This window comes from Anolis sagrei, chromosome 1 (genome assembly GCF_037176765.1).
Source record: "Anolis sagrei isolate rAnoSag1 chromosome 1, rAnoSag1.mat, whole genome shotgun sequence".
In the NCBI taxonomy this organism is placed as follows: domain Eukaryota; kingdom Metazoa; phylum Chordata; class Lepidosauria; order Squamata; family Dactyloidae; genus Anolis; species Anolis sagrei.
The window spans coordinates 278,039,943-278,052,303 of NC_090021.1; the positions used below are offsets into that span (position 1 = coordinate 278,039,943).

Consider the following 12,361-nt stretch of genomic DNA (forward strand, 5'->3'; position numbering starts at 1 on the left):
GTTTAATTACCTTTTAAAAATCAGAAATAATTCTGAACTTAAGGTGAAACATACATTTAAATATCACCCTTCTATCACATCGTCCTCAATACCAGAGACAACTTATCTAATTCCAATACCAGAGACCACGATTATCTAATACCACAGCCCACTTTAATTTCTATGGATATACAGAGCTGAGGAAATATACAAATAAAATGTTAATAGAACTATAGGAAAAGGTAACTCAACAATAAAATCTGCTATTGATCTTAATGGAACCATAACATTCTAGCTGGCCAAGTCTTTGTTTTCTGCAGTACTACTACCACTTTGAAATCTGAAAAGAGAGATGTTCTCAGAGAGAGGAAACTATAAAAATATGTTAGCAGTTGTAAAGATACTGAGAGATTGAAGGAACAGAAGTAAAGAATTCAGCATTTTTAAGAAACATTTTTGGCAGTTCAATACTTTTACCAGGCTACTGGAAAGCCAGTATTCTTAGGGTGCCTAACGTAAAGATGCCAAGAACAGCACAAAACCAAAATGCATCCAAATTTGCTTTAGAAAAGCATCAAAATATTCAAGGAAAGAAACACTCTTTTGAACATTTGATCTTCTGCCTAAATATACTATGGGCTGAACTCTTCATCAGCAATTACAGTAACGATCTGAGAAAAAGGGAAACCATCTCAGGATAAGGTGATGATCTAATTTTCAAAATGTGAAAAGATGTTCAGGCACTATTATATCAGTGAGTTAAATATAAAAAGACAACATACGTAACTGAAACTGTCACTTAACCACCCACATTCTCATGTACACATTGACACAATGCCTCACTTTTTTCATTCCACATTTTAACTACAAAACATTGAAAATATACTTTTGAAATATACAACTTGCATCATGTGTTCCTTGAAATGCTGAACTGACTTGCTCATTATTTTGTTCTGAGCAGTAGGCCCAAGACCAGAGGAAGTGTATTACAGAGCATTAAGGGAAGTCAAGGTCTGATAAACAATATCAGAGTAAGCCCACTGAATTAATGGAACTGACTCACCAAGCCCCATAGATTCAGTGTGTCTACTCCAGTTGTGACCAGCAAATGGATTTACACCACAGTGCTCAACTCTGATATTCAGGACTGAATGAAGTAAGCACAAATTTCAAAGTCAAACTCAGCACTACTTTACACCTGGCTAGCAACCACCAAACTTGAATCAATCAACAGCATCTTGTCTCAGACACAAAATATACATGAGTATTCAAGGTGTAGTAATTGGTACCCAACAGCAGATCTTCTGCAGGAATGTTAAGAATTGAGGACACCTACATTGATTCCATTTTGATCTCATCAATACCAAGAATAAAACTATCTAGGTTGGCACCAGTTCTATTTTAAAAACTCAAATAGTCTACTTCTTGCACAGCAGAAGATATGAAAAGACTGAAAGTGAAAGTCGAGTACTTAAATCTTGTGGGAGTTATATTCCTGTCACATTGTTCCAAATACAATTTTGGTTTCCTTTTATAAAATTAGATATGTGTGTTTAGCATGTAAATATGCTCATCGTAATAGCAATGCACCTGGGATCATCTGCGAGGAGCCAGTGTCCCCCTTTTTGCTATTTCTGTGAGCTTCCTCTGCTCCAAATAACATTCCGCCTGTCTTTCAGTTTCATATGGAAAACTTCTAAAATTAATTTCATATCTGACTTATATGCAGTTTGCTGCTGTTCTGAATTTGCATAACTCTCTCAAACCCTTAAGGGGATGACAGTTCAACACACTGATGGTGTACAGGGAATCCTAATGTGTCCAGATTACGGAATCCAGTTTTCTGTTTGCACAATGTTTTAATCACTGTGAATCAGTTGTATGTGCTTGTATGTGTGGGAAAAAACAGAAAACTACACATGTACCAAAATCTGGACAGAAGAACAGCAAATCACTAATGCATTGGTGACAGTCTACAATCAAGATCACAACTTAGAATTCCAAAGTCTAAAGAAGAACTTGGGTGCAGAGAATGTTTAAGCATTCCTGTGGATATTATTAGAAACATCTTGATTGCTACACTATTCAATTCATGTTCATGTAAATCAACAACCAGTGATTATTTCCTAATAGTGCAGACAATATATTTATAAACAGGAAATCTGAACACACAGAATGACATTGTCTAATTACAATGAGTTGTATTTAACAGATGTGCAGCAAGGGGCATTGGGACAGGGTAACTGTTTACTGTTGTTCAGGCAGCTTCTTCATGGCCTGACAGTAGATGTTCACCTAGAGATATACTCTAGAATTCTTCTCCAGCCCGAAATATTTTGCACACAACAATCTCTCCCACTTGTATCCCTTTGACCATATTCAAAGTCTATTCCCTCCAGATTGCTTCTGTATCTTCTGTAATCCCTGCTCATTAGGACCGCATTATTCATATTATGTATATTAACATAAATGTTACATTCAAATCAGAATTTTAAAATTGCCTTAAACCACTCTACCTGATTGTAAAGCTGTTTTGGTTTAACTTGTCATATGAACAAACATGTTTTTTGTCTGTATTTCAATTGTTTCAGCTGATTTCACTGTATACCACCCTGAAATCCTTGGATATAGGGCAGGATGAACATATTTTAGTAAATATGTATGCATTCAGAAGCATAAGTCTATTTTGTACTGTGAAAAAGAAATAAATACCCAAGAAGGTAGAATCATGAGAAATTTACCTCGTTTACGTGTACCAGGATGCATTGTGCTGTTCAGATATGTGACTGCACTCTTCTTGCGCTTTATAGTAGAGGAAAACAAGGTAGTTAGTAAAGCATTTAAACAAGTAAATACTACACCTACAAACAACACACACATGGAGACAAATGAAGGAATTTTATATTAAAACATCCAAACAGACTATGTCTAACCAAGAGTAACAACACATGAATTTGCAACAGGCTTTATCACATGAAAAATACCTATTTATTCCAATATGATTGAAGCACACTTTGTGGCTTCTTTTAAACTGTGCTTGCTATTCTGTCTTGCCACTGGATAAACCCTATCAAAAGGCTAGCCATTTATTGGTGTTGGCAACTTGGAATCTAGCAGAAAGCTGTAGAAAACATTGTATTCGCGATATGGAGTTAAAATAATGTCACGCCTCTACTAATTTCAAAGAATAGGATGGGACAACAAGGAAACAAAGGGAGAAATACAGAACAGAGAACTTATTTTCACTTATTGTTCAAGCTCCCATACCAGCTTTCTGAAATGATGAGTTGCTCCACCTAGCAAGGCTGATGATAGTTCTCTGTATATATGAAAACAAACACTGAAAAAAAATCTTTTCAGTAAGTTATTTTATTTTGCTATCCAGAGATAGATGGATACCTCGGGCTCAAAAACTGCTCCACTGTACACTGGATTTGCTGTTGTTCTTCGTTTCCTCTCTTGTCTCTTGCTTTGTATTTCTTGAGGGGAGAAAGAAATTAGGTTAGAAATAAAAATATTTACAAGCAGAAGAAGAGTTTATTTTACAGTCTATCCAAATTAGGAGTGGTGAACTATGATTTAGACTAGAACTTAGTGTAACCTCAGTACTGTAATATAGAAATCTACTTATAAATAAGAAAATAAATGTTACCAGTATAGCTTGAGAAAAGGCTGCCTACTCCCAAAAAGTGCTCAGCTGGTGTTTTTATCTATCATGTTCTGAGTCACAGATTTGCTGTTGGCAGTTTAGACTAGGATCCACTATGGTGTATCAATTTCCACTGATGCATTTTGTAAAATTAATGATGACAAAGGGCAATATACCTAGAAGTCAGCAGGATACCGAGATGCGTGACGATTTACTTATTTACTCAATTTATACCCTAACTTTTCTCCACATGGGCAGCCTAAAGTGAGTTTCTGCTTCACAACAAAGGACTACAAAGTTGAAAAATAACAGTAAAACTGTAAGCAGATACAAAAATCAAACACATATTTAAATACTTTATTCATTGTGATTTAAAACTAATAAAAGTAAATTACTGGCAAATGAGTCTGTAGCAGGATGAATAGTTAATGAAACATATTTTATACTACTTAAAACATCATTTAACTATTCCTGAAAATATATTTTACTTACCTTCTAGATGGTCATGTGTAACTAATCCAAGAGATACCATAAAGGCAAGTTTCTGTATCAGAAAAAGAAACACTTCAAATTATATGAGATACTAAATCATATTACATATTAATTTTAAAAATTCTCATTAACATGCATCCTTTATATATATCAAAGGTACTTCATAAAGCAAATCAAACCACACAGTGTATCTTCATACAACTTACATATAAACAAAAAGGATAACAAGCCCACTGAAGTTTTATTAGTGGTACATACATAGCTTTTCACTGCAGCAGTTTTTATGCTCTTGTCAAAAATGTATCACAGATTTTTCATGAATTAGAACAGCAATTTTATCGAAAGTAACACATGAACTGGGAGTTCAACCTTCTAACTTCTGTGGGATCTGAAGGTTTAAATGCAACATCAGTCATTGCACTCACTATGGAAACATGGCACCAGCCCCTGGCAATAAAGTTGAGCAATGAGCCTCACTCCTAACTTTGCAGGTACATATCTAAGTAGAATTTGTACTAAGAATTATAAAAAGATTTCCTGCTACCTTCCCAGCTATTGAGAGGAAGGGTGCAGATTGTTTACAAACTGAAATATCTGTTGTTGTTGTTGTTGTTGTTGTTACCCCGCTTTATCTGCCCCGAAGGGGACTCAAAGCAGCTCAAGGCACCTGGAGTGACACAGCTCATAAACTATCCCCAGTCTTCCTCCTCCTAACCAGAAGACCAAATTTCTTACTTATTCCTGCTCTGAGTGGGATAAAACCAGCAACTTCCCATTACCTTTGGCCTTTCCCATCAGAAAACATTAGCAGCATTGTGAGGAAGGGGATCTGGGTGCTATTCAGGAAGGGCATAATATTCCAGACACACTTTTGTGATTGGTTGGTTTAATGGGTGACACAATGCACGCTTTCCAGAACTAAGGATAAATTGGTGTTCTATATAAGGCAGTCACTAACGGTGTCAGCTGAAAAGACAATTGTTTAAGTCTTACTTTAGGAAAGAACTTGCTAAAGCCAACACCCTTTAAATCTCCTGGAACACTGAGATATAAAATGCTAACCTCTGTTTCAGGGCTACGGTAAAGACGACTAAGACAATAAGAAGCCCAAATATGTGCCATTGATCTTTGGAATGGCCCCGGGTTATGATTGAGGATGGTGTGATTTTAATTATGAATGCAATGCCTTATATGTTTTAATGTGCATTTCATTTTAATTTTTAACTTAAGTGTATTCTAACTGTTTGTTGTCCAAAGGCATAGAATAGTTGCCATATGTAAAGCCACCTTGAGTCCCCTTCAGGGTAGAGAAAGGCAGGATACAAATAGAGTAAATAATAAATAAATAAATTCACAGGTATACATTAAATACAGTCATTATAAACAACACAAAAAGCCTTACTTCTGGAATATATTTAGTGAACAACAATACAGACGTAGTATTCTTTAATCTGAAAACCTTGGTTCTCACAATAACTCTGTGATTCAAACTAATCTTTTGTAAGAACTTAAGGAATATGATTGTTAGATGAGTGCATAGTCAGTCCCAACCCAAAAATGAATACTGTGAGTATCTGGCCTAGTATTACCTGTGGGTTTTCTTCTCGTTTTGGCTTCAGTGGTGCAGGAGGCATAACTGTGTGAATCTCTGTTGGTTTTTCTTCTGTTTCTGCTTGGGGCTTGATAGTCTGCAACAGAACCAATTGTATCGAGACTTATATTTCTTACCTTCTCAAAACAAACAGAAATAGCAGCAGTGTCTTTATTTACCAGGATGAAGGAAACAATGAACGACAAACCTGAAAAGTATTCTACAAAACTTTTCCCTAAGAGTGCCCTTTAAACCAGTGTTACTCAAAGTCACTGTCCATGAACCCGTGCTAGTCTGTAAGTCACTAGTTGCTGGTCCCTGGAAAACTTTTGAGGAAAGAAAGGAGTAATCAGTGGGGTCAATTACAGCACTGTTCTCTAGTTACTCTGGCAAATCCAATACAAATACAACCAAAAAGTTTAAAAAGCACTGCTTTAAATAACATGAAATAACATAATAACTACTGCTCAAAATAACGTAGCTCCCTTGTGTATCAAGGAAGTACACAACCCCAATACATAGTAATCCAATTCAGCAACCATACCATGTCATGAAGATTATTTAGCATTTCGGCTGGTAGGCAGCAATATTTTTTAAAGCGTTTTGGTATACAGAACAATTACAGCCAGGTCTACACTTGATGCAATAACTTCCCCTGAAAAGCTTGCTGTCATATGCACACTGCATTTCTCTCATTCATGCTTCATTATAACAAGGATTTGCCTGGAAATCATTCTCTACAATTCCTAAGAGATTTTTTTTGTCTGAGCCTCTATTGCTTACTGATAGCAGAATTCTCTACATCCAGCATCATAAATGCTTGCACAATGACTCCTACTTTATGACACGGGCATGAAGTCATAAAATGATATCAATCTGTTCCAAGGAGAGAAAGGCATTTTCAATATGTTTTCTCTAGCAATAGGGAAAAATATCAAATATATTGTGTGATGTTGTAAACCAACTTCTTTGGTTGATCTCATTTATTATAGTGTGTCTGACACTATTAACTTGCATTGGTTGCCATGCTATACACAACAGCTATCTTAACATGCAATACTAAACTAGTTTCATGTTGCATGAACAAACTTCTAGCTTGAATAATTTACTCTTTCTCTAGTACAACTATGAAGAGGAACTGGAAAATGTTTTGCTACATTTAAGAGAGACAAGCTGATTTGTCTCACATATGCATTGTTTTGATATTAACTCAGGTCACAGCTAATATTCCTGATATATGCAGATAAAACATAGCTAGTAGTAACTGCCATTCTTGATTTGGACATAAACAACAAACTGTGGTCAGGTCAAAATGGAAACAAAGGCTTCCAGTCTCAGAAAGAAGGCAAGATAAGAGCTAAACTATCATTTACAATTACATTGAAACCAGACTAAAAACATAAATAACTGTTTGATTCGATTTCCTAAGAAGACCAAGTGAGAATCAGTGACCTGGTTTGGCCCTCTGCTGCGAAAATGTTCCCTTTTAGGGGAAGGACAACAAAAACCATGTCCAGATTGAAACCAGCTTTCCCCTGTTGACAAAAGCTCGAAAGGAAGCTTTTGGTAACCTCATTCGAGAGTTCTGCTTGTTTTCAGTAGAATTCTGAGTGCCAAGCCTACAGTGGAAGTCTTTGTACGACAAAGCTTGTATGAACTGACAGAACTAACCACAACACTTAGTTGTAATATTCATTTGAAGTCATCTTGACATCTGCTAGAGCTTAGAAGTAACTAGATACTAACATCAGTTACTTGTAATTCATTACATTTTGCAATAACAAATGCATTCTAACATTACATTTCCAATACAAGGTATGAATTCACTCTTTTTGCAGTGACTGCATAATTTTATTCACTTCTATAGGTACAGGGGTTTACTTCCTTACTACCTGGCCAACATCTTGCAATATTCTGATGTGCGCTTTAAATTTAAAAAATCCAACGAGATCTGTTTTCTAAGCTCTGGGCTCTACTTCTGCTTTTCTGAAAAAAGTATCTATTAATAGGACTCAAATATAAGTGATGAAAAAATGGTCTATTTCTCCTACCTGGCAAAGCATGATCTAGCATGGCAAAAGTATTAAGGTACTGAAAACCAAACTTCAAAATCAGCTTTAAATGTCTGTATTTGCAAGTAAAAGGCCCACTTTTGATGTCTAAAGGTGAATTTCCTCTCAAGTGTTGTAAGCTACTTACATAAGATTAACTGAAATCACTGACAACACTGAAACTACCTTTAATTTAGTTTTATTAAAAAGTCAGTGAGGTTAATAAAATTATTATGTTGGTGGACTTTTAAAAGTACAAAAAAGACAAATAAGTGAATTACAATCAATCAGATGTATTAGAAATAACAACATAATTATCAATCTGCCTTTAAGACGTGTTGAACACTGTTCATTTTAGAATAATAATAATAATAATAATCATCATCATCATCATCATCAACTTTATTTATACCCCACCACCATCTCCCCAAGGGGATTCTGGCGGCTTACATGAGGCCAAGCCCAACAATACAGCAAGTCCAAAAAAACCCCCAAAAAACCCCAAAAACAAAACACATACAACAACAATAAAATATAAAAATAAAAATAAAATACAGGAAACAATATAAATAAACATCAAGCAATGTAAAATCACAATAATTTAAACCCAGTGGAAGGTTTTAGCTCTTACAAAGTATGCATTTCTCTATTTCTTTACCTGTTTTTCAACATTTGGTTTACTGATCTGTAGAGTCTGAGGCCCAGCAAGCCTGGTACCCGGGGCTGCTATAACAATGCTGGTGAGTTGTGCCATTGGAAACGTTTTGGCTATGGTTGCTGTTTGCCCGTTGACAACACGGACCGGGTGTATAGAATTCTGTGAGGAGGGTAAGGAGGTGGGTGTGAATTTTGTTGTCAGCATCACAGGCCTTTGAAGAAGTTGAGGAGCAGCAAGCATCGGAGGTGGTGGGGCTGGGGCTATAGGGATGTTGTTTTGGGCAACTGGCTTGGGTCGAACCTATGCACAGACACAAGAAAGAGAGAAACCCACATTCATCTGTATTTAAAAATATTTAATACAGTAAACTGTATTAATAATCAGCACAAATGATTAATTACAGCACAGCATTTATTTTAACCCAGATATGATGCCTGATTAATGGAAATAACTCCTAGTATGTTAATATCATATATAGATGTATATTTCTATAATACTACCACAGTTAATGTATGTAGAAGCTGTTCAGTTCAATGGCCTGTGGGGTCCCTCGGGGTTCATTCCTGTTCCTCCATGCTATTTAACATCTACATCAAACTGCTGGGAAAGGTCATCCGGAGTTTTGGAGTGCGGTGCCATCTTTATGCAGATGACACCCAATTCTACTATTCCTGTCCATCTAATTCTAAAGAAGTTGTTCCCATGCTAAACCGAGACCTGGCTGTAATGGAAAGGATTAGGGCAAAAAAATAAAAGCTTAATTCAGACAAGGCAGAGGTGCTCCCGGTCAGTTGAAAGACAGATCTGGAAATAGGGAGTCAGCTTGCGTTAGATGGGGGTCACACTTTCCCTGAAAACACAGGATCGCAGTTCGTGAGTGCTCCTTCTCTCTGTCTCACCACTCACTCAAGTGTGCTTGTTGGAAACACAGGAGAGGTCCTTTTTAGTGGCTGCTCCCAGACTTTGGAACTTTCTCCCAAGAGAGACCAGGATGGCCCCATCCCTGCTTGCCTTCTGCATGCAAATGAAGACATTCCTGTGCCAGTAGGCATTTGAGGGAGGATGAGAGGCACACTGCTGGGGAGGTTGTGGAAGGAAGATATTTAGTTTTTAAAGCAATTTTGACTGTACAAATATCTTTATTGTATCTCAACTGGGTTTCAACTTACATCCATGACACAATATTTAATTTTTTTAATTTAATTTTTGTATTTGTCATTTTTAAACGTATTAAGTTGTGCCATGTAATGGTGAGCTGCCTTGAGTTCCCATTGGGGTGGGATAGAAATATACTTAATAACAATAATGATGATTAATAATAATAATTCACTCATATTATTCAAGTTGTAATATTAATATTTTAAAAGGACTACACTGGTTTTGGAAGGGAAAGTCAGGGTACATCTATAGTTTGACACCACTTTAATTGCCACGGCTCAGTGCTATATGGAACCCATCACAGCTGTAGTTTTATCAGCCTTCTCTGTCAATAGTACTGGTGCCCCATCAAAATACAGGTCCCAGGATTTCATAACATTGAACCATGGCATTAATTCTATAGTGCAGATGCACCCTCAGAAGCACACAGTGAATTTATGATTTTAAAGTATTATTGAGAAGTAAAGGAAATATCTATTGTGACTAAGGATGAGATTCAAAGCAAATATATCTGAATGACCAATAAATGTTCAGACTAATTAAAAGGGCGAGGTTCGTAGATCTATATTCTTAAAAGCGAAATATACACAAAATAGACCTCAGCTGATTATTATTAGGCAAACTGCATTGGAAAGAGGAGCGCGTTTCTAAATTATATGATCTTCTTCTTCAGTCATGTATTATCTATTTCTGAACTCATATAACTTTCTTGGGGACAAATACAAAGGCACAAACCATTAGAAAGACATATCTATATTGTACCAGTTACCAGTTTCACAATTTCTGTTTTCTTTCATAACTGGGTGATGACTGCTGACATTGCGGCTAGGAATCTTGACAATAGCCCCATTAAAATCAACAGGGGAGAGAGGGAAACCTGAATGAGTTGCAATAATCTCTGAAGCTGGTGGTCTTTTAAAAAATAATTTGCTGTGCCAGCCAAAGAAACAGTAATGTGTCATACATAGAAGTTGGAGGGGAGGCAGCCCAGGGAAAATCAATTACAATAATAACAGGTAGAGGAAGATACAGTGTGGGGAGACAATACTATCATCACAGGGGATATGGGAGCCACAGATATCTGTTGCTCCCAAACTATCCCCAATTTGAGCTGTCTGGAGAGCCTAAGAGGCCCTGTTCCTATAAGTGCCCCAAGGCACCTTCATCCAGCTCATTACTGATAGCAGACACTGATCCAATACTGCAATAGCTTCCTTAGAATTAGATGGAAAAGACAAATTGAGTTGAGTGTTGCCAATGTATTAGTGATACCAAACTCCAAAGCTCCACATGGCCTCTCCCAGTTATTTCATTTATATTTTGAATAGCATAGAGCACAGAATCAAGCCCTGAGGGATTTCACAAACCACCACCCATGATGTCAAACAGAAATCCCCAGACATCACCTTCCAAGTTCACTCTTCCCAGAAAGACCAGAGCCGTTGCAGAACAGTGCTTCCAAATCCTATCCTAGAAAGGTGTTCCAAAATTATATCATGGCCAATTGTTGCAAAAGCCACTGAGAGGTCGAGCAGGACCATCAGGGCAAAATTCTCATGTAAGTTCTTAACATATGTCATCCACTAGGTGACCAAAGCCATCTCAGTCCCATAGCCAGGCATAAAGTCAGACTGAAATGGATTTAGAAAACTCATCAAGAACCTCCTGAAACTGGGAAGCTATCAGACACACTAGAATCTTATCCAAGAAAAGGATATTGGAGAACTGACTGATAATTCTGTAGGACAGAGTTCAGGTAGGAATTTTTCCCCAGTAGCAGCCACTACCCAGCCTATTTCAGTAAGATGGAAAACTACACATGTGATGATTCTGACCCCTCCAAGGATCCTTTCCTGGACAAGCTGGGAGGATAGCAGCTGTCATTCAAGTTAACTCTTTTGTCAAAACTGTGTCACTGGCTACTGCTTCATTTCTGGGCAGAATTCAAAGTGCTATTTATGACTTAAAAAACACTATATTGATAAGGTCTAGACCATCTGGAAAACTGCATCTCTCTATAGGAACTAGCCAGAAGAGTTTTCTCTCATTTCCACAACTTTTACAGACCCATCTAGTGAGGACATGACAGAGAGCTTTTTCAGGGCTGGTTCCAGAAGTCTAGCTTGTCTCTATTTATTAAGGCTTTTTTATCCAAACAGGATTTCAATGATGAAACAAGTAATCATTTTTATGGGTTATTGTACTATATTTTTATCATTACCATAATCATTTTAAAATACATATTATAACATTTAATGGTACTTTAATATAACAACTTGTTTAGTTTTTAGCTTTTTTACTAGTTTTATCCCATACTGGGAGAAATGCAGGCTATAAATAAAATAAAATACCCCTCCTGAGACAAATGACAAGTACATTGATACCAAGTATTGACAATACTAACTATGAACTATTCCTTATAATACAAAGGAACAGGACAGAACAGTCTCACAAAATTAGTTGTTAAGCAGTATTTCTAAGCTATATCTGGCCCTCTGGAATAAAGGAGCAGGAAATGAAAGCAAACTACATCAAATTGATTACAAATGGTTCGGCTTTGTTCAGAAAAACAGCTCAGGATTCATATATATATATATATATATATATATATATATATATATACACACACACACACACACACACACACACACACATAAACACACACACACACATACATACACACACGCACACGCACACACAGCCTTCCCAGTCAAATAAATAATGAAAAATACACAGTATCCCAAATGCTAATAAATTACAAGGAACTGATTGTCCTATTTTAT

General features: G+C 36.6%; 1 protein-coding gene across 11 annotated transcripts in view; it reads right to left on the reverse strand.

Annotated features, from left to right (window-relative positions):
* PHF21A (PHD finger protein 21A) overlaps positions 1–12,361 on the reverse strand; it is a 137,390-nt gene that overhangs the window by 18,459 nt on the left and 106,570 nt on the right. For 6 of the 11 annotated variants that reach the window (XM_060764009.2, XM_060763975.2, XM_060764000.2 and 3 more), the window contains exons 9-13: positions 8,421–8,720; positions 5,710–5,808; positions 4,121–4,172; positions 3,379–3,458; positions 2,721–2,781 (exon numbers count right to left, since the gene is read on the reverse strand). In XM_060764009.2, coding sequence (XP_060619992.1) covers positions 2,721–2,781; positions 3,379–3,458; positions 4,121–4,172; positions 5,710–5,808; positions 8,421–8,720 — 592 coding nt within the window. Of the gene's footprint in view, positions 1–1,042; positions 1,127–2,720; positions 2,782–3,378; positions 3,459–4,120; positions 4,173–5,709; positions 5,809–8,420; positions 8,721–12,361 lie in introns of all 11 variants that reach the window. The other 5 variants (XM_067462743.1, XM_067462741.1, XM_067462740.1 and 2 more) reach the window with 1 other exon arrangement.